Source organism: Gallus gallus, chromosome 23 (genome assembly GCF_016699485.2).
Source record: "Gallus gallus isolate bGalGal1 chromosome 23, bGalGal1.mat.broiler.GRCg7b, whole genome shotgun sequence".
Taxonomy (NCBI): Eukaryota; Metazoa; Chordata; class Aves; order Galliformes; family Phasianidae; genus Gallus; species Gallus gallus.
The window spans coordinates 4,978,310-5,001,038 of NC_052554.1; the positions used below are offsets into that span (position 1 = coordinate 4,978,310).

At 47.5% G+C, this 22,729-nt stretch overlaps 1 protein-coding gene across 3 annotated transcripts in view; it reads left to right on the forward strand.

Annotated features, from left to right (window-relative positions):
* The first annotated feature begins 2,473 nt into the window (after window positions 1-2,473).
* The window catches only part of CSMD2 (CUB and Sushi multiple domains 2), a 232,004-nt gene continuing 211,748 nt past the window's right edge, over window positions 2,474-22,729 (forward strand). For 2 of the 3 annotated variants that reach the window (XM_015297825.4, XM_046903586.1), the window contains exons 1-3: window positions 2,474-2,769; window positions 2,900-3,155; window positions 21,162-21,378. In XM_015297825.4, the coding sequence (XP_015153311.2) occupies window positions 2,999-3,155; window positions 21,162-21,378 (374 nt within the window). In that variant the 5' untranslated portion in view covers window positions 2,474-2,769; window positions 2,900-2,998. Of the gene's footprint in view, window positions 3,156-21,161; window positions 21,379-22,729 lie in introns of all 3 variants that reach the window. The other variant, XM_040651777.2, reaches the window with a different exon arrangement.

Sequence of the window (22,729 nt, forward strand, 5' to 3'; positions counted from 1 at the left end):
GGCAAACGGAAAGAAGCGCCGTGGCAACCATGGAACGCCAGGACCTGGCGGTTGGTAACTGGAAATACCTGCTTGTCCTTGGCACAGCTGGGAGCTTTCCCTCTAATAAACCTATAACTAGATTCCTATCTTTCATAGGATAGGGTCAGCGTTCAGCTGTCCTTTGCCCTTCTTCCTGTACTGGAGCTCTGCCTCTCCCACTTGATGTGCAGGTGAAGCTCCAAAGAGCGCATGGCTCTGTTAACTCATGGCCTTGCCCTGGTAAAGGTTATTTTCTCCCTACCAATAGTGATGATACGGTTAGGAAAGAATAAATAAAATATGTGGTAGCTAGTGAGATGTTTTGCATTCCTATACCAGATTACTAGTGGTGAAACTCTCTCAATTTCTGGCATCGTTCCCCAAGCGTGAATGCCTTCTGTGGTTCCTCATTCATCACTGAGGGTTGTGTCTGTGAGCTGCATTAGGGGGAAAGAGAGAAAGGAGAGCCCAAGGGCTGGTGGGCTGTGGGTTGGTGTTTGTGCCTGGTACTGGCACTTGTTCTACATGCCCTTGCCAAGCTCTCAGCTGCTCTTCTTGTGGGAAGCCGTTGTGAAGATGTGGTTCCTATCTGTGAGCTGCTTTTGGCTCTCTGCATTAAACCAGGAAATAGAGATGTTACAATGGCTCTAATTTCATGGGGAGAGATCACAAAGTTTACCGTTTGGGCAGGGAGGCAGAGGTATTCCAGGCTATATGAAGTATGAAATAGTTGGCTGAATATCTGCCACAAGGTCTGAAGGCAGGAGGCTGATCTGAGCCCTGGTTGGACTGCAGAACTGCCAGCCTCCAGTGGTGCCCCCACCCATTGAGGACTCCTTGCAAAATCACCCCAAAGGTGAGATGCAAAGTGAGTGTCAGAGGTCAGAAACGGGCTGTTAAGCAGAACCTGCAAGCATGTCCTTGGGAGAGGTGAGTTGTACTGATAAATGATGGTTACGGTGAGGGATTCAGCTGTCCATTTAGCAAATAAATACTTTTTTCCTTCTTAAATAGAGAGTAAGCTTTCTTCGCTAGGTGTTGGGTCCTGCCGGGTTGGGAACCCTTCATTTGCAGTAGGTATGGCGTTACTGCCCAGGAATAAAGTGGGACTGTGTCTCCTCAATGACTCGATTATGCTGGCTGCTTGCTCCTGGTGCGGGGCTCCAGACCTTGGCTCGGCCGCGCTCTGCTGTGCGCAGCAACCGAGTCGCATCTCCGGCTGCAGCCTGGGGGTGGGGGGCCGAGGTGGATGGCTGTGTAAGGGAGAAGCAATGTATAGAGCTGTCAAGTGTGGTACCCTGTTCACTGATCCTTTTGGATTTGGATCTGTGCCTTTGAACAATAAGGTCTATTTGAATAGGACACTGCAGTTTAAGCAGACATAAAGCAACTCTTTCATGTAACAGCGCTGGTTGCCTTGGCTCTTGGCATTGGCTCACAGTGTAGGCAGTGGAAGGATTCAAATGCAGAGGGGACACAGGGAAAAGGAGTGAGAGAGAGGATGGATCCGAGGGCGGAGGGACAGATTTGCGAGCCCTCGATATAATTTGTTTTTAGCTGTCAAATAAGCTCATTCAGGGCAACCGGAACAAGGCCCACGAAGGGGGTTTTGCAGCAAAGCAACTGCAGCAAACGCAGGGCGGGGGTTGGGGGCGGCCCCGTGCCGAGCTCGGCTGCTGCGCCCTGCTTCGGCCCCGGGGGTGCCGGGGGGGTGCGGGTCGCGGTGCTGCGCGGGACGGGGCTGCTGCTGGCCGAGGGGAGGGCGTTAAGCAGCGGCTTGCCGGGGGGTGGGGGGGGTGGGAGGGGGGCGGATGACTTCTCAGGGTGTTTTTTCCTTTTAGTAGAGCTGTAGTGTCACGTAGTTGTTGTTTTTCTTGTCCACAGATCTGCGCATCGTTGCCACGATAATGAAGTTCCTCACTGTATCTTTAAAGACCGCATTTTTTTTTTTTCCCCATCTTGCATGCAGCCGTAGGGACAAATGTATTAACAGACGCTTAAAAAAAACACCCAACAAGGTTGGGGGCAGAGGAGGATGCCGCTCCCAGCCCCGCAGAGGGGCAGCAGCGCTGTGCCACGCACACTCAGTGCCCAGGGGTGTTAGGGGGGGGGGTGCCCAGGACAGGTCACAGCCCGGGGGTGGCCCTCGTGTGTTCTGCGTTCACTGAATTTTGCTTCATCACCAAAATCGTGTCAATATCATCAAGTTGTTTACAGAGGGGGGGCGGGGGGGGGCTGCGCTGCTCCCCGGCAGATGTCTTCGTAGCAGAGATGCTGTATGTGTGTCCGTGGGCACGCTGTGCTCGTTGCAAAATGGGGGGCTGCGGGGCCGGCTGCCACACCAGAAACCTGTGGCGTGCATTAAAAACAATGCCCAAACATGCTAAAGCGTAATTTGCGGCTCGGTGGTGGTGCTGGGGCGGGGGCTGGTGGGAGGACTGTGCTGGGTCCAGGAAGCAGAAACGAGGCAGATCTGCTCGCTGGCTGCACGGCAGCCCCTCACGGCAGCGCCCGAGCCCCCTCCCAGCATTTAGGGAAAGAGGAGAACAAAGATACAGGAGCGATTAATCAAGTGGCTAATAAAAAAGTATAAATCCCCGGGGGCTGCGCGCCGCTGATGCCGGAGTGCTGGCTCGGAGACAGGCACCGGGAGGGACGAGCCAGCCCTCCTCTCCTCGCCTCTCCTCTCCCCGAGCTGCTGCCACACTTGGTTCATTCCAGCTGCAGAAGCTCAGAGCCTTCCATGCGGTGGGATTTTTTTTTTCCCTGGGCTGAAAAAAAAATAAAATAAAAAAGAAATCGCAAGCCTGACCTGCTTTTTTTTTTTTTTTTTTTTTATTCCCCCCCCCCTCCTCTTGCCTTTCTCCTCTTCTTCCAGCCGAGCCGAGGACTATCCCAATCGCAAAGGGGGAGAAAAAGGGGGGAAAATCCACCACCAACCAACCCCCAGCACGCCCCATTCCTGCCGCCCTTTGACATGCAACCTTCCTTGGGATGGGACCGGCCGGGATGCAGCTGCAGCCTCGGAAGGAATTGGGGGAAATTGGGGATCTTGGCTCTGATGACGGTGGAATGGAGCTCCTGGAGCCGGCTGCTGCTGCTCTCCGTGGGGCTGCTGGCTGCCTCCGCGAACGGTGAGTGTGCTGGGGAAGGCTGGCAACTTTGGGGGCATTTCCCTGCTTGCTGCTTATGGCCTGGGACCGCTGTTAATCCTCTTTCCAGGGGACTCTGTGTGTGTGTGTGTGTGTGTATGCGTTTGTATGTCAGCACACGCTTCCCTGTAGTGTTGAATGAGTGTTCAGTTTTCTTCAGGCAAGATTGTTGCACCCAGAGGCTGGAGAGAAACTGTCTCCAATGATGTAATACCTCACAGAACCCCGTAGTATTTCTCCTTCTCTGACGGGTCAAATAATTTGTGCACGGTTGCTGTGTGATGCACAGGATGACTGTGAGAAATGCCATTGCTCTTTCCCCCTGTCTTTCCCTTGCATCTTAATTCATTATTTCAGTACCCACGGCGTTTGACCACAGCTGATAAAATAGGTTTGCTCTCCTTGAATGAAAATGGAAGCACTTTCCTCTCGTCCCCCCTTGCATTTGAACTTGATACGCTCTTACAGATGAGCTCCTTGGCCTCAGCGTGGTGATTATTGTGAGAAATGCATGGATTGACTTGGGAGAGGGAGACTTCAATTTGGGGGGAGCGTGCATGCGTCTCCTCCCCGGCTCCTGCAGCTGACCTTGTAGCAAAAGCAGATCTATGGACTGGAGTTTATTTCTGGTGCAAACAGCAAATATTTAGGGACCGTCCTTGTGTATGTGGGAGGGGGAAGAGTGGGAGAGCTGTGCTTGGCAGCCTTCTTTCAACGCTGCTGTGCCCTCGTTTCCAAGAGTTTCTGAGTAATGTTTGTCTTGTCTGCTGCATCCTAGGCTGGAGGAATGCATGCCTGTGTGTGCTCGTGTGTATAAAAGCTTTTCTTTTTCTTGAAATCCTCGTGTGATTTAGAATGCAACACTCATTTTATTATGTAAGACAGACTTTCTCCAAAGAGATTCGGAATAATTAACTGTTCCTCCCGACTGCTCTTGCAGTGGACCCGAGGAGTTGTGCTAACTGGAAGCATCTATTAGGGAAGGAGGTGGAACCACCCAGCAACCCACAAGCCATAATTAGGGATGAGTATTTATTTTCGGTGATGATTTTCTTTCCCTTTCTTCGGCAGGAGCGTTTTGCCTGTCCACAAGGGAGAACCGTTCCAGCAGTTTCTGTTGTGCTTTTCAGATACGAACAGAATGATGCAGAGATACCTAAAGGAGATTTATTGTGTCAGGTTTTTGCAGCTCTCTTGCCTTCTTTCAGGCTATCCGTAGCTTTTTTCACACCGGATTTTCCAGTTTCTTTCTGTACCTGCTTGTTCAGTATTTAATCCTTCCTTTCCAGGCCCCTGGCTCTATCCCTGCATTCGGAGTGCAGTTTGATGCCTTCATCCAGTGGTCAGTGCTCTGTTTTTTCCTCTGCAAGTCAATCTGCAGGAGCTTTTCAGACGCAAGATTGTTGTCGTTTCTTCTTAATTTGCATCAGAATTAGAGGTGTCAGTCAATGAGGGCTCTGTCCTGGCTCTTCCTTCTCACCAGATTCTGAAATCCCAGTGATGATCTTTTTGTCAGGGTAAGGGTTCCACTTGCAACCGGCGCTGCCTTGCTGCAGGAGCTCCACAGCGCAGTGATGGTACCCACCAGGCAAACACAACCAACTCAATGCAGAACCCGGTGCAGTTTTGGGGCTTAACCCCAGGAAGGGAGCTCACTGTGCCCGGCGGTTCTGCTGCCTTTGCTGGGCAGGCGGGGATCCTCGGTAGAGCAAAGTTCCTCAGAGACTTCAGTTCTGATCTCAGCAGTTGTTGGGGTTTGTGCGGGCAGTAATAACCACGAGTACCCATAGTGTGGCAGTAGAGCTGTATGTATATATATATATATATAAATATATATATATATAAAACTACCGGCTGGTGGTTCTGACCAGCTGAAAAAAAATAAGGGAAAGCAATCCTCCTGAGATCACATCAGCTGTGCTTGGCTGTGGTTCTGCTGCCCAACAACGACCTTCTGAAAGATGGCTGTTTGCTGTGTGTGCTTCCTTCAGATGCACGGGGAAGCAAAACGAGGCAGCTGCTGTTGTGCAGTGAGCTGAACCAGCTGTAGGAAGGTGTTCTACCATACACCAAAGTTTATGGGAGCGAATGGGAGAGGAAGTGGTTCGTGGTTTCCCTTTCTTTGCTTGGTGGTGTGGTAATTGGATGGCCGTTGGGTTTGAGGAGGGCAGTGAGTATGGTGTTTGGCTGGGAGCAGACTGGCTCTTGTATGGCTGCTCAGAAACAAAGTGCATCTCGTGCTGAGATTTCTTGATGGTGAAAACAGGTGGTCTTAACACAAATATTTCTGTCCTCTGCTGGGTAATTAGCTGTGCATTGGCACTGGGTAATTAGCTGTGCATTGGCACTGGGTAATTAGCTGTGCATTGGCACTGGCACGTGCACTGGGTGTGTGCGTTTGGTGCACACATGCAATTTCTCTTGAAGGCCTATTCCGAAGGAGATCTTGATGTTATTATTCACACTGTGCTTTGCTAGTCAACATCTCGTTTTGTGCTGCTAACAGAGAGTTGCAGTGGCTTGAAACAACGTCTCACCAATGTAATCCCACTGTAATTTTCTGTGTTTCTTGACAGAAAAGAGTTTTGGCAGATTCCTCCTCCGAAGAGCAGAGGAGCAGGAAGCTGCTTATGAATTCTGATGTATGTGTACACATCTCCATTGTAAACCGTCCTTCTGTTTTGTTCTGTTGTCTCAAATCTGCACGGGATGAAGAGTGATTCAGGGATAGTTGCTCTGCTGGGGAAGCAACTCAGCTGTGAAGCACTCAGCGTATTTTTGTAGGGGTAAGGATGAGAGAGATTAACTCTCTGAAGCAGTGGATGGATGTTTGTGTAGGAGGGAAGGGAACAGTCGCTAGCTTGATTACATTTGATTGTGGCACATGATGAAACTACAGTATTTGATGATAGTAGCTGAGCATATCGTTTTGATATGAGTCCTTCCACCAGCACTGAGGCAGTATAGATATCAGTGCTAAGTGGAATGAATGATTCCCACTTACTCATTCACGTCTTGCTGATGCCTCTTGTTACAGGAGGGGAGGTGGCTCTGGCAAACATTTAGAGGGTGCAGCTGTTTGCTTGGGACCAGACTGGCCATAGGGCCTGGGGAGGGTGGGCACAACAGAGGGCTTTGTGTTGCAGTGCTATCTCCTCGCCTTTGGGTCTGCAGAGGAGGAGATTCTTGGCCTGGGCTGGAGGCTTTCATTGCGTGACAGCAGGGTGACATGGGTGGGATTGGCCCAATCCTTCCCTCTCTGTGTGCCTGTCCATGTGTACCTGGGCAGCTGTGGCACTCTGGTTTGGCTGGCGCACACTTCTTACGTCTTCATGGAGGTTGGTGCTCTCATGAGCTCTTCCTGAAGAGTGTCTGCATTTGTCATGGCCTTCTCCATGGAGCCACATGCCCATACAGCAGGTAGAGGAGCACAGGGGAAGGTGGTCTTAGTAAGATGGTCTTATTAACCCTTATTAACCCTTATGGGGAACACTGCAGTGTGTGGTGCTGCCTCACTGTGTAACCCTTGGCAAGCAATCTCACTCATTCTTTGTCTTCTCATTCTTTGTGCTGATGGAGTTCATCATTTGGGGTGCAGGAGGCTTTCCTTTGCTACATGACTCCCCATTGCCCATCACTCTGGTTTTTGTCGTGGCCTCTCGGTGCTGCTGAAGAACATCCAAGCTCAAGCTTTCCTTGCTGCAGATCTGGTCTGTCATGTCACATACCTCCTAGGGAAATGCTGTATTCAGCTGGCTGATGGTTCCCAGCCGAGGCAGCCTGCAGTGGTACGGAGGCGGATGTCTGCTCTGCTGATCCTCGGTGGCTGCCTTCCAGTTGTCTACAAGTTTCTGTCAAAAGAATGCGTCTGTCAGAATGGGCGCAGGGAACGTGATCCAGGCAATCTGCTGTAGATCCCAGTGGATTTGTGTTTGCCAAGGTGATTCAGGGCTCAAGGTGTAGCTGAGCTGTTGATAGCGTATTCATGTCATAGGTTGTATTCCTGCTGTAGAGGATGCTTTTTCCTCAACAGGAGTGACTGCCTCATTGATCTGTTTTTGGGGACAAGAAGGTGCTTTGAGATGTAGGTTCTTAAACTGCTTTCAAAGAAATCAAGAGAGAGATGCAAAAAACCCCCAGCACTCTGGCGATGGTAGCCCCCAGAGTTTGTGTTTACACACTGTTTGTGGAGGAGTGAAGTACAGTGCAATTATGGAAATCAATGTACTTTACTTGCTATAAACATGATGCAGTGCAGTAATCTGCAAAATAAATATGCCTCTGCCATGCTATGCAGTGGCTGACTGATCTGATAGTGGTTAATGTGTAACTGGGAAAATCCCATTGATTAAAGAAATCAAATTAACTCCGTTTCAGTCTTTGCTACCATGGACACGGCCAGGATGGAGATAGTATGCTGCAGCGAGCTTGTGTGCCATTTCCTTCTACCTGCCCCATGTGGAAGTGGAGCAGAGGGTTTTTTGACTTGTGGCTTTCTTGTGTTGCTTCACAGTGGACTGAATATGGTGTTCCTTTTTCCTTTCCAGTCCGAGCTACGTTCCCTGCTTCAGCCCCGTGCAGGAATGACTGCAGTGATTTTGTCTTTGAGGTGCAGGCATCGCTGCTGTGATGCACTGTATGCCACTGCTGTCTGCTGGTGGGAGGAGGAGATGGGGCTGTGGGAGCCCTGCTGCTGCTGGTCGTGGCTGCGAGGCCCAGATGATTGTGCAGCAGGGAGATCTGGTGGGCTATGGCTCTCATGGCAGTGCAGGAAGATTTGCAAGGTCCGGACCAGCCGTGGTTGCCAGGGAGATATGTGATAAAAAAGTAATTAAAAAAAAAAATTCTCTCCGTGTTTCTGACTGCAGGAAAAAAAAAATCTGCTTGAAAATGAAGTGATGTGTAGGTTTGGGGGCCTGTCCGTGGTATTCAGAGAGTGAAGGAAGGGGAATGTCACTTAAAAGGACGTATGGGTCCCTTCCAACTTGGGATGCTGAGTGATTCTGTGATGCCCATACAATGTTTGTAGGGTGGTGACTGCTGCAGCTCTGTGGGTGAGCAAAGGCCCAGCCCTATGTGGTCATAATGTTGGAGGCAGCCCTCGCCTGGAAGACAGCAATCCAAATGCTAACAATACTGGATGTATTTCTTGAGTGTTGGAGGACTGCAAAGACTGAAGGAGACAGCAGTGCAGCGTCTAAAGGCAATGTGTGAGGGGCAAGCAGCACCACCAGAGAACAGCTTTGTACTCATATGTACCTTTGACTGGGCTTGCTAATAGTGCTGCCAAGCTCTCCCCAAGGCCTCCTTGGGATGCACCTCAGTGTTCTCTGGCATTTGTGCCTCTTCCGTACTACTTTGTGGTGACTTCAACATGCAGGATTCCATCTGTAATAAGAAGGAAATAAAGAGCATCTTATGTCCTACAGACAAGTTTTTTCTTCCCTTCTACTCTCCATGTTGAACCATGCTTTGCTGTTAATGCTTTAAGTGAAGGCACTGGGCAGAAGCAGTCAGTCCACTTCCCTATAAGTGAGTGGGTATGAGGTTGGACCTGATGCAGAAAGCCCTGCCCAAGGTCAGCCAGCAGGTTCCAAGCAGAACTGAGGACAAACTTGAGGTCTTCTCCTCCTGCTACTGCAGCACATAAGTGCCATCCTGTCGCTGCTGAGAGGAGATGTTTCTGAGATGTTTTCTCTCTGTCTGAGCTGTATCTGCCCCAGCGAACGTGAAAGCATTTTACTGTAGTTACACCGAAACAGAACAATTTCTCAATCCATTTATCAAAATGTCTGCAGTTCCCATTTCAAGGCAGATAAAACAACAATGAATATCAATAAAGGTGTCTTTATCCAGGACATTTAAAAATGAAAGAAAGAGAAGATTGGTTCCTTTGGCCTCTGGCTTGTGCTAGCACTCTGGAATGCTAAGTGTGCTCTGTGCTAATGAAATGGCTTCATTTGGGTTCCATCCGCCTGCCTTTGTGCCACATGTGTTGTATTTAAGGTAGGAATTTAGCTGCTTCTCAGGCTGTCAGCTCAGGTATGGACCAAGGAGGACATCTCCCTGCCCCAGTCCACTAGCTTGGTAATAATGGCCCCACCAGCATCCAGAGCCAGGTGCTGTAGGAGGTGCAAGAGCACTGAAACAGGGAGATGGGAAAGATGAATTAATCAGAGCCAGAGAGCTGCCCACCACTGGGGATTTTATGGTCCAGTGCTCTCCTGTTATTTATGTTCCTTCTCTACTTCGAGAAGTCATTGCAGCTCAGTTTCTGCTGCTTTCCATGGCTGTTGGCTCCTGGAAGTCCTTGGGAATGGGAGCCTTTGTCCTTCTGTTTCACTTCCCTGTCTGTAAGATGGGGGTGAGTAGAATCCGCAAAATCCTGAAATGATTTACAGATTTATTCTGCAGAGGGATCTGGGTGTGTTTGTGATAGGCTTTCAGCAGACACAAATTGCGCTCTGCTGATTAGCCTCACAGGTTTTATGCTCTTGGTTCTCTCCCTTGATTGCATGGAGTGAATTCAATCATTTCACGTACAATTTGGGATTAATTGGGAATGACGTGAAGGTGAAAGTTGTCTGTTTGCTGCTGAACTTCAAGAAATAAAGCACTCATGGCAAGAAGTCAGGAATGCAGGGCAGTTTCTGCTCCAGCACAGATTGCTCGGCCCTTTCTGTAGGCTGTGGTGTATTACTTGCATGGTCTTTTGTTCATATATATCCACCTTGGTGCATTTTGCCCCACATTCTGGGCAGCCTGGTCCAGTGGTTGGCGACCCTGGATGTAGGAGGGGGTTGAAACTCGATGAGCGTTGTGGTCCTTTTCAACCCAGGCCATTCTATGATTCTGTGATTTTTAGTGGAAGACTGCAGCACAGCATTTACAGGAGTTGTGTGCTCCAACAGAATGGAGGGTAGGAGACCTGCAGCGGACTAAGAATTCGCCAAAGGCGTCAAGGAATTAGATCCTATGGATCAAGGAATTAGGTCTGTGACAAAAGCAGAGCATTGGCAGGGGAGGGGGGCTGGCTGTTGAGGTTTGGACCCCCTGCAAACTCATTGGTTCTGAAGCAGTTGTTCAGTTTGTGTGAGCTTCAGCTTCTTGTACAGGATGGAAAAAGCAGCGTTACCCGATGTGTGATGGAGATGGAAGTTTCAGTGATTGCAGGAATGAAATGGAGAAGTTGTTTCCTGATCAGGTGCCTTTTGGTAGCGGTTGAGCAGTTATTTAGGTAAAGCAGTGGAAGCCATGTGCTGCATTTTCATCTTTTTAGTTGTAATAGAAAGTTTGTCAAAGAACTTGGTTGTGTAATCTCTTGCATATTGTTCCAGTTCTGCCCTCGCTCTGCTTTTGTTACCGGTGTGTTCCCAAGCTTCAGACCTAATGGCTTGTAAAGGGAATTCTTTTTCTCTGTTCTTTGAGCAGAAATGAGCAATTCTAGCTGGCGTTTTAAGCGTCTTGCAAAAGAGTCGCTCCTGCAGTTTGAAAATGTAAGGATGTTCTGGGTCTCCTTCTGTTCCTCAGCCATTCCTCCCTCTCATTTCTGTCCCTCCATTATCTTCAGCAGGATTCTTTCCTCCTCTCGTTGCTGCAGGGCCAGGGAGGATCTGGTCCTTTGTCAGATAGGCGCTTGATGTGATGCTCAGCGAGCAGCCATTGCCAAGCTGGAGGTGCAGAAAATGGCAGCTCCTTTCTTCTGCAACAAAGGCACCGTTCAGTATTCCTTTCCCATTTGATACACCGGTTAACGATATCCAGAAAAACGTATATCCTTCCAAAAAAGAAACCCATTTCCTCAGAAGGATAATGAGCTTTCCCAAAGCCGCTGTCATTTTACAAGATGCGACCTGCATCGTGCAGCATATTGTTTATATCCCTCGGTTGTGTTTTTGTCTCCATTATGGAAAGGTTAGATGCTGCTTGTGGACGCTGCACATCTGTCAGCCGCAATCCTGGGTTGTTTCTATTAAACTTAAGCACCACTTGGAAAACCTCTGTGTTGATGGTGAAAAGAAGCTTCCACCTGCCGTAATAATGAGTGTTTGAAGGGTAGGGAACTCGTCCCTGATTGCGTTGGGATTTCTTCCAAAGCTGAGTTACACACAGCCTAAATAGGGAACCAGTCCTGGGATGGGCTGAGAAGATGCTGAAGCCTCTGCGGGGCTCTTCCTTTCCCAGAGGGCTCCAGCTCTGCTTCCAGGAGCTGTGATGACTCTCATCATTTTGAAAGATGATGGTAAAGCAATTGTGTTGGAGTTTCAGTGTTTTGGCAGTGTGTTTTAATGAAAACACACATTAAAAAAAACCTGGCAGGTACACATTTGTTGAGGGAACAATGTGTGAAATGGTCCCCACGCTCCAGACATTGTTTTGCTTCGAGCCTGGAGCTGAAGCAGGCTGAAAGCATCACGGTTTTTGTGGCTTTTTTTGAATGAAATCCTTGGACCTCCATGGTGAGGACTGCTGTGGTGGCTCCATGCAGGTGGCTCAGACCCACAGATCTTTCAGTGCTGGAAAGTGGTGGTGTTTGCTGTACCTTCGGGTAGAATTAGGGCATCAGAAGGGGGTCCTGCAGCCCATGCTGTCATCATCTCTTCCTAAATAGCTGAATCAATTCTAACTGATGGAAGTCGGCTTAGCAACGGCGAGTTAATTCACTGAATTTAAAGTGCTCCAGAAAATGATGTTTTATGGGAGGGTCTGTCATTTGTTCCCACTAAATGCTGCAGCAGACTTAAACTAGAGAACAAATTATAACCTTTTTTTTTTCTTGCCTAGGAACCCAATGCTGTTCTGGGCAGGCTTTTTCCTTTTCCATGACTGCATTTAGCAAATGAGGCTTCTTACAAAAAAATACCCAATTTGAACCTGCAAGTCGATGCAATTCACCCCTTGTTAACTCTTTGATTGAGAGCTATGTAGATTGAAGAAGAAAGGTATTGATCTGCTTTTGGGATTGAAAACTAAGATTAAATAGAAAGTCCGAGGGTGAAAATGAGGTTTTCAAAGGAACGGACGAGCTGAAAGAAAAAGAAAATAGTACAATATACTGGAAATAAGTTCTGAGACCGCATGGATGGAGGCCATAGAACACAGCAACGGCATGGGTGTGCTTTGGGAGTCGTACACTGTGTGCCTCAGGTTGGTGCTCATTGTGAGAAAGTGGAGCAGAAGAAGAGAAAAAGCAGCCTGGTGTCTCAGTTTCAGAGTGTAGATTGGGTACTGGTATTATGGATGGGCATTGAAAAGTGGTTTATGTGAAAGCAATGAAGCTTAATTGAGATGTTTCATCTGGTTGCTTTTTCTTCTGCGTGTGATTCGTTAGAAACCTTTTGTAGGTGGAAACCTTTCTTCATCAGTCTGTCACCTCTTGTGCTCTGGGTGGGTTTGGGGCTCATGTGGCAAAGTGAATTGTGAAGTCTGTGCAGTGTGGACTTCTGGTGACTTTCCTTGGTTGCTCAAGGTGAGCAGGAGGCATTTGGTAGTAAATACAAAGCGCAGCTGTACTTAAAGGATGTGGATGTGAAAGTGCTGCTAACTGAATCAAATACGAAAATGGATTTATATCCCAACAAAAATTCCCAGGAGAAATTGCCTTCTGTTTGCTGCTTTTTGTAATTCAAATACAATAATAGAGGAGCAAGCTGTTACAATGCAAACGCCTGGCAGTGTGTTTTGTTGGAAGATCTCGATGCACTTGTAAATGTAGAGCACATTTCTTTATTGAGTGCAGGAGAAGAATGGAGTGGAGTGTGTGCTTATTCAGGATGAGGGCTTTTCATTTTTTTTTATCCACAGGCGTAAGATCTTGGTCACTGCTGACAGCTCATGTGCTGGTTATGGCTTTAGCTGAGTATTTGAAGTCTGTTCTGTGTCATTTTCTTCTACAGAACTTCTGTCTCCTTTCTTGCTGAGCTCCTGGTGCTGGAAAGGACGGGTGGCTGCCCTGCAATTACCACGAGCAGTTGCAGATTGATGCAGCTCCTGGCTTTCCAGGGAATTACAAACAGATGAAAACATAACCAGGTTGCTCTGTTGACATTTAAAGGTTTAAGCCAGAAGTTGAAACGTAGTGGGAAGGCAAAGAAATGCTTGCAACTCTACGTGAGCATGGGGCAGGTTTGCTTCTAAATAAATCTGTACCCACTGCGTTTTTCCCTTTGGGCTGTTAATTCTCCATCAGTATAACAGTGAAATTGCTGATAGTGGGGGAACTCGTAGCTGGGCCAAAGGTTTCTCCTGGGACAAGTTCCCTTCTTGGTGGCCTTCAAGGGAGTGTTGTACTTACAGATGGATGCACTGCTTTGTATCTAATAAGGCAAATAACACCAGAGGTACTGCAGGTCTTCTCATGGCGATGCAGGTTTGGCAAAAGGAGTGGAAACTGGTGCAAGTCTGTCATAAGGAAATTCAGCACCAAACCTGCAGAAGAATGACCCAAACCTGAGCAGTGTGAGACTGGCTGTGGTATTTGTGAAGGATACCTGGGCAACCAAAAAGCCATGAAGGGAGGTGGTGGGAGAACCTGGTGAGGCTGTTACTCACACTGGAGGCAGCGTGAGGAGAATATGCATTAATTGGTTAATGGTTGTGGAGGGCTTTGAAGATGGAAATAACTGTATAAGTGCTTGGTGTGATTATTATGCTGACAATGGCAACGTAGAGGAGTGGTGGTGCTCAGGGAGCAGTCAGAACTGATTAAGAGATGATCTTGAAAGGGAAAGTTTTGAAGGGAGAAAATTGCATCCCTTGAGAAGAGGCCGCTGGGGCTGAATTTGGGATAACTGATAGCGCTCAGAGCTGAGCAGGTGATGTCACATAACGGGTGGGGGAGCATCGTCCCATTGCAGAGAGCACAGCCTGGCGCTGGGGCTGTGGGATGGTCCCGACTGTGCTTAGCACCAACCACAGATGCTGCTCGGAGCTGTACGGCTGCGTTTGGATGTGTGATGTAGATCTTTGTACAATCAACATTTCCTCCCACTCTCTCCCCATTTACATGAGGAATCTTACACTGAGTCCCCTGCTGTGGTTGCACGCCAATACGCAGAGATACCAATGTGGCACATCCTCAGCTGGAGCTGTGCTGAAGCCAAACCCTGCTCCTGGCTGAGCTGTAGTGCACTGCCCTTGCTGATGGGTTTCCTACTCTTTGTTCATTGTTAAAAGGTGCAGAGTTTTCTTCCTCTACGTACACTCCTTGCATCAACAAACTGCCTGGCTGAACGCCATCTCTGGGGGTCAGCAGAGCGTGGAAACAATCTCTCCTGTTGTGCTCCAGGCAGCCCCATTTCTCTGCTTTGTTCTACACGCCTTTCCAGATGAAGCAGTCATTGTGGTGCCCTTTGTCGCCGTGTTTCCAGGGAAGATGGCGAAAGCTGAAATTTGACTAAAAGGTGCTGAGGCGTGCTGCGCTGTGGAGCAGTTGGTAGTTCAGTAATTCAGGTTCCTCATCAGCATTGGCCAAGCAAAGATCTGTTTTGCTCATACTGGGAGTGTTGTCTGACATTGCATCTATTGCTGCCTGCTCGCTGTTGGATCGGATGTGTATGGAGGGATGTGTGTCCCATCTGCCTCCAGCTTGTGAACTTGAGCAAGCTCAAAGAGAACGCAGTGTTTTAAAGGGTCCTGGTACAAAATACTGAGGGGAAAAAGAAATCATTTATGTATCTTTAATAAACAGAGACTTCTCCATTTACTTTGATACTGCTTAGATTATTTAGCATTAATAGCAGGGATTTTCTTAGATGATTATTAAAAGTAGATGTATTCCTGCTGTGTTTTAACAGAGTGTATTGACATCGTTTTGTCTATCTGCTTATGCAGTGATTCATCTGTAGAGCAGCCCCTTAACACAAGATGATGTAGTTTTGCTGGTTGTGCCATCTCTGAAACGCTGGTGCAAATCTTCTGCTAAAGGCCTGTCCTGTTCTCTAGCTCGCTTTGGTTCTGTTTAGATTGTAAGCATTTCAGATGGTAAAGTGCTATATAAATCTGCTGGGGTAAGTGCTTCTAAAGTAGCTGAGAAAGATAGAGCACACACCTGGGGAAGGCAGCGTGGCACAGCAGTGTCTCTGATAACCCAACAGGGATGTGTGCTGTGGTGTTCACAGTGCAGCTCAAGTCCTTAGCAACTACTCCCCACGTAGTGTGATTTTTGGGTCCCCCTTTGATAGCAATCTGCTTTTAAAATACAAATCTGATAAAGGTCTTGAAGCCCGAAGTCCCAGCTGTGCCAAGGCAGGGGACAGCCTGTGTCAGGTCAGCTGCCGTGCTGCCCTGTCCTCCTGTTAGAATCAGGGAGCTTCAGCCTCGGGGGATGATCTGGCAGCTGCTGCCATGACCCATGTACTCACTGCAGCAATTTGTCTTAGCCCAACAAGGCATTACTTTCCAGCAGATGAAGTCTCTGGCCTCTCAACATGTCAGGGGCTGCAGTGCAGCTGTAAGACAGACATATGTGCACTGTCATGTTCTTCTGATTTAAGTTTTGCCCTGCAATGGCTTTTGATGTTACCTGAAATGGGATGCTGCCTTTTTTTTTTTTTCAGGACAGCATATCAGAACTCGTTTGATCTTGCTGCTCGGATTGTATGCCCTTTCAAGGTTCAATCATGAAATATAAAAATAAGTCTTTTCAGCTTTATTGTGTTTTTTTTTTCCCTTCCTTTCAAGGGAGAAGGTTAGCTGGGTATTGAGGAGGGGAATGTACAAGCAGGGATGACAACCAGCATCCCATCTACATGGATGGGGTAGAGATCCACTCAGTCTCTGCCCAAACTGCAGCATTCTGGCCAGTTCTTGGCCCCAGACAGTTCTGGAAGGGTTTGGGGAGTCCAGAACCTGGCCAGGGCTTCAGAAACATCATTGAACAAGGAAGCATCGAGCAGGTTGTGTTCATCCACGATGGTACTTTCTAACATTTTGGAGATGTTGTCCTCAGTGTTTTCAGTGGAGGTGCCTTTATTGTGTAATAATGAACTATTAAATTATAATGTTATGTAGGAAATTTGGGAAATGGAAGGGCTGCCATGCTTTTATGTAGGATTTTCTGCATCTGGAATGTGTGTGTGTGTCACTTCCAAGATGCGTTGGAAGAGCTGTTCAGCCAGCAGTAAGTGGGATAGAGGGGTGGTGATGGGACTGAGAGGCTGTTGGATGGGAGGAAGTAAAGCCTTGGAACTGGAGGGGTGACTTAGCTGGATTTGGGGATGGTGTGTTGGGTTTGTGACGCCCCCACAGTGCTGTGCAAATCCACTATAGTATGGAACTCGTGCCCTGCTTTGGATTTGAGGCCCATGCTGTGATCCTTTTGGGACCTGGCAGTAGGGGTGTGAGCTAGATTCAGATAAAATGTGTGTTCTTTGCCCTTGTGTTCTTCATTTCATGTGTTCGCAGTGAAAAGGCACCGGCTATCAGAGATGTTAATCATCCCCTTGATGATGTTCTTGAATCCAGTGGCTTTTGATTAAAAGTTATAGTTAATGGAATGTGTCTGCATTATTTATTACCCCGTGGGCTTTGAAATAAGACTGCAGGTTAAGTTAAAACTATGAAAAGGTGAATGCTTAGGGAAACAAGGCTTAATTTATGAAGTATGAAGGTACTTTCCCTGTGCGTTCACTTGAATTGTGTGAATAAGAGAATGAAAGGCAGCCTATGGGTAAACCAGTTCTGATTGTAAAGATCCAGGAGTCTGCTATGTAAGAAGGCACAGTCACTTGCAGATAAATCATTCAAAACAGCGAAGCTTGGGAAAAGGAGCCTTTTTCTTAACTTAGATGGCAGACCAAGCAGTGCTTAAAAATATTAAAAAAAAGAAAAAGAAAGGAAAAAATGTGTTTAAAGATCTTCATGTGGTGAAGGTGAATGATTCCGAGCAGTGCGTAGAAGAACTGGGGCAGTTACTGATGCATGAGCAGAATCTGGCCCTGCCATTTCAGCTCAGAAGGGAATGTGCTCATCTGCAGGGTGTGCATTTCAGTTTTACAGTGGAAAGTGTGTTTTATGTTCATCTGTTTCCTTGAGCAGGCTCAAACAATACAGGCCAGAAACACTTGTTCCTAAGTAACAATAACTACAGAAAATGATGATACGAAGCAGTGCTGCATTAAGGAGAAGGCAGCCATGTATCACCTGCAGCCAACGCTACTGAGAGCGACTCAGTATACAATGGCTTGATATTTGTTCCTTGAGTTGTGCAGTGATCATACATCAATGTTAGCTAAATTAGTTTTTTTCTGCTGAGAAACAAAGGGCACGGAGTTGCATCTTAGGAAGCACTTCAGAAGTAAATTCTGTTTTCTTCTCTCCTAAGACTTGCATCGTAGAGATTAATATGGTGTGAATCTGAGCAGTTAAAATGCTTCCTTGGTTTCTACTGCCACGGATCCAGCCTGGTAAGCTTAAGGAGGTGGAAGGAGGTGGGAGATGTTCCCCAACCTTGGAGTTTTGTCTTTTGTACAGGGAATGGGTACACTTGTACCATCAAACAGCACTTTATGTTACTACCATTATTACCAGAGGTTCTGTTTTTTTGTTCTGGGGCACTCTGCCTTTCTCATGGCACGAGACTGATGGGTTCCATGCAGAGGGCTTTGCAGCTTTCCCAGCTCAACAAGCAAGAGGCAGTCAGAGCTGTCTTTGGCTGATATTTGTGTCCAGTCAAGTTAAGTTCTGTGGCAAATAGATCAGCTGTGTGTTATAAAATGCTGCAGGCAGCCCCTATTTCTGCCAGAAATACGGTTCCTCTGTGAGCATTATTGCAAGGTAAATATTTCATCCTTTTCCTTGTGTCTGTGGTCTGCAAGTGCTGCTGATCCGACTGTTGGCATTGTTCAGGCAGTGAGCGCAGCACAAACCGAGTGCTGCAGGCTGGGCAGGGTGAAGCTGCCTTACGCTCTGTTGTTGAGGAGGTGGTGGTTGTGCTGCTGGGAGGAGATGGTTTCTGCAAAACCCCAATCCTTCCACTGATGTGTCTTTTTGGGTCGTGGTGTTTTCCTCTTCCGTAGATTGAGATCTCTGTGGTTGAAAGGCTCTGTCCACCGAGCAGCGCCAGGCGTGAGAGTGCCTTTTGTCCTTGCCTGCAAACCGAGCGCTGCTGCAATAAAATCACATTGATGCAGTCATTAAAAAGATACACCCTCATAATAAACCACTTTCCAGAATTGAAAATGGCAGGCTGCGTTGGCAGGGGGCGAGTTGGAATCTGCTCTGTTCTCAGGCTGCTCATCCCCATCCTGAAATAGGACAGCTGCCCGCAGACGCATCTCTGCCGCTGAGTTTCATGTTGGTGTTTTACCTTCAGGAGGTGGGAGTCAGTGAGCAACAGTATTAGCAGGGGGAGATCTACACAAATATTTGCACCGTGATGCTGGAGCTGAGCCGTTGGCTGTGAGTGTTTACCGTTCTCATCCTCGCTGTGGCTTTTGGGTGAGGAGTGGCAGAGGGGGATGTGGGATTGTTCTGGGAGGGCACCGGGTGGGTGTCAGCCTGCAGTGGGGTGGGGGGGCGGTGAGGGAGGTGTCCTCTGTGTCCTCTGCCAAAGGTGAACTCATCTGAACTGCACAGCACCGACTGGCATTGTCCTTTTAAACCTCTCTGTTTGTTCGTGCTCCTGGGCCAAAGGGATAAAGAGAATTGTTTCTGCAAGCATTCAGAGGAGAAGCAGTGTGTTTCCTTGTCATGTACTTCAGATAAGGTTTTGTCAGTCAAGCCTGAGCTGAGCTAACTCATACCTGAAAACAAATTACAGAGCATGCATAAATTCTCTTGGGCTTCCTGGATCTCTTTCCCATGCCTGCTGACTTTTCCATCAGTGTCCAATATAAACGAAGCTCCCTACTATCACAGTTGATGAAGTATATATTGCTTTTCAGATTGGCGGCTTTTGGAAAACTAATTTTGCTTTGCAGTGAGCAGTTTTGTTAGCTGTGTGCATGGCACATCTTGGTCAGAATCATGGACGGGCAATTATGTCAGTAGATGGATTGGATATGTCATAGAGCTGTGTCCTAATTCTCTCTTCTGTATTTGTTTTTATTCAGCCAGGTTTGAGGCCCTATTCTTTGCTTTAATCACTAATTATGCAAGGGTAGCATAAATTCATATTGATCTTGAATCTTGTTGTCTTTGATATAATCTTGGAAGTGTTTGGAATGCAGCATCTCTGACCTTGAATTTACTTTCTCAGTCCCATGCAGCGCTGGTGGCTTTGATGCCATCAGGAAAAGGAGAGATTCAGCCTCTCCAATTTCCCACTTCCCTTACATTGTTCTGATGATATTTACTTACAATTAAGATTAAAGATGTGCAGTAGATAGAGATTCAACTGCTGCATTGCCTACTGTGTGCCAGTCTGGGTGAAGAGAAGAGGCTGTGATGGAATCCTAGAGGACTGGAAGTGATGGGCCTTTGGCAGTCCCTGAGTCACTAAACCAAAGCCAGCTCAATTGTACCCCTCTGTGCCATTCCCAGTCCTGTGCTGGCACCTGGCTTACACATCCTGCAAGGAAATGGAGCTAAGGTGGAGGAGGGAGGAAGGATTTGCTCTTGTATTCATTCATATTGACAAACTGCACTGAGAGAGGCAGATGCCAGGTGCTGCAGCAATGCAAAGTACTGGAGTCTGGCCTTGCTAATGAGTTATGTGCCTAGCTCAGCTTCAGTCCCCCGTGGATTATAGGGCTGTCGTAACTCTTGCTGATGTAATAAACATGATACAAAAAGAGTCCCCGGGTAGTAAATATGATTAACCATTTTAGATTCATGGAGGTGTGAGCTCCATCCTGCGGAGACAGGTTTCACTGGCCATTTTTGCACCAAAGTAGGTCGATTTAATTGTAATTGGCTTTAATGAGCCTTACTCTGCAGTTCTTTACCTGTAGCTGGTTGGCACGCAGAAGCGTAAATGCCATGGCTGCCTTTAAGAAAGCAGTGAGAAATCAAAGAAGCAACTTCTAGTCTGATTCATTGCAACTCAACAGGCACAGGTGATGCATAAGCAGAGTAAGCAAGGCAGGACCCATGAGAAAAGCCAGCCCACGTGTAAGTAACGCTGACCAGCAGGTTTGCTGCCATAGGATAAAGGTGAAACTTTGCCTTCGGTTTCACAGCAGTTGCTTTGCAAACTGTCTGCAGTTTCATTTTGGTGTGGGTGAGTGGGGGTTATTCCATTAGAGCTGCAGAGATCCAAGTTTGTGTGAGTGAATTTGTCTTTGCGCCTCAAAAGACATTCTGGTAAAGTAGCAGTGAAGAAAGGAAAGCACTGAGGAGAATTTGTCATTTAGGCTGTCCCCAGCACATATTTATGTACTAGTTTCCCTTGAGAGAGAGAGAGAGAGAGAGGAAAAACTCTCATATATCGGGAAATTGTGCATCATGGCAGTTGATCTTTATCTTTGGGATGGAGTGCTCACAGGTAGTGCTTTGGGGAAGGAAAAATTGATGGAGGGAGGCTTTAAGTGTTTGGCTGGCGGATGTAGGATGGGGCTTCTGCCTCAGCTGTGGAGTCAGGGCAGTGCCTTAGGAATATGGCCCGGCAGATGTTTGCCATGTGTTCAGCCTGCACCCTCAGCAGGTTGCTGATGACTCCAAGCTGTGTGGTGCAGTCAGTGCTCCTGAGGGATGGGATGGCATCCACAGAGACCTGGCAGGCTGAGCAGTGGGCCCAGGTGAACTCATGAGCTTCAGCAAATCCAGGTGCTACGTCTGCACCCGAGTTATGGCAACCCTGACAAGCTGGGGGATGTAAGGATTGAGCACAGCTTTACATGCAGGAGATTGCGTCTGGGGTGTGAGTTCATGCAGGGAGGACAAACGGTGCACCTGTAGGCACTGTGTTTATGTGTTCACCATGACCAGGAATTCCTGGGGAAGAACAAATTCAGTGGGAAGAATCCTGCACGATCTGTTTGGCTGGAGATGATGTCGAATTTGTACTCTGCTCCATCTGACTCGTACTTTTGTCTTTTCTTTCACCAGCCCAGAACTGCAGTCACATTTTGCACGGCCCCAATGGGACAATACAGAGTCCAGGCTTTCCATATGGATATCCAAATTATGCAAACTGCACGTGGACAATCACTGCTGAGGAGCAGAACAGGATACAGCTTGTTTTCCAGTCCTTTGCACTAGAGGAAGATTTCGATGTATTATCTATCTACGATGGACTGCCTCAGCAGGGGAACCTGAGAACAAGGTATATTGCCTATTATAGAGATGTTTATAAACCTATTCCTATTTCTGCCAGTAGGATTAAGTGCATCCAGCAATAAGCTGGGGTTCTTCATGAGCAGTTCTTACAGCTCTTTTGCTTTCTTATCTCTGATAAAGTTTGATGTGTTTCTCTGAATGCCTGACAGTAATGATTTATCAAAAGTCATTCTAGATAGCCAGAGAAGTTAATTAGAAAATGGAGCAAGAGGGAAGCAAAGCTAATGTGCAGAGGAGCTTCCTTCAATCCGAAGGAGATTCTCTGAGTGGGCAGATGGATAATGGGTTGCAGTTTATATCTCTGCCAAATGCTGTGTGGGGAATCACCCAAATTACTGAAGTTGAGGCTTGCCCATCAGCTGGACTGGGGTGGTGTTCTCTCACTTCTGACTGAACTGATGGATCTTTAGGGGTAAGGAGTTATCGAGTAAGATAGTTTAGTATGAGGCCTCTCCATGGAGCTTGGTTTCTAAGACTTCAGAGTACCATCCTGAAATTAATAAAAAGTTAATGAGGAGCTGATTGTGGAAAATTACTGTATAGCAGCTGTTAAACGGTATGCCAGTTCTCTGCATTTGGAGGAGTAATGACTCCTGTATGTTGTTGACAGTCTGACCATTTTTGTGTGATGGGTGTCTGATGGCTGCTGATATCTGATAGTAATGTGCTCAGAGAAGGGCCAGTGGTGGCATCCAGTGTTTGAATCCTGGTTAGGATGCTGGACATGGGCAGTTCTGGAAGTTTTCCTTCACACTATTTTAGTGTGGGTCCTTTGACCTCAGCATCTTCTCCAACACAACTGTAAAATCTGAATTAGAAACACTGGTGAGAATCAGCTCTTCATGTACAGTTATGTAAATAAATCTTCATCTTGCAACCGTTCTTGGGAATCATCCTAATTATGGGACCTCATCACTGGAGCAGAAGGTAGGGTAGTGCCTCACTTCAGATGTTATGGGAAGGATGCCTACAGCAGCTAGTGTGTAATTCTGCTGATGAAACTTTATATGCATCTCTTGCTCTCAGAAGCCCCCAATGAATGGCTCTGCTCATCGGCAGTGCTGGCTGTTTCCTTTTGCCCTCTATGTGTCAGTGGGAGGTTCTGCTGAAGAAGCAAAAGCCATGAATGAAATGAATTCAGAAGTGGGGTTGTGGCGGAGTAAATCAGTAGGACACCATAGAATAACTGTGGCCAGCTATTGCTCTGAGCTACTCTTAAGCATGATATGTTATGGACAGAATTACCAGCAAGGGCATCGTGATACAGTCCATTGGTACAGCAAACCTCTGAGGTGCAGCTTGGCTGCTGCCTTTTGATGTGTGGTCTTGCATTTGTG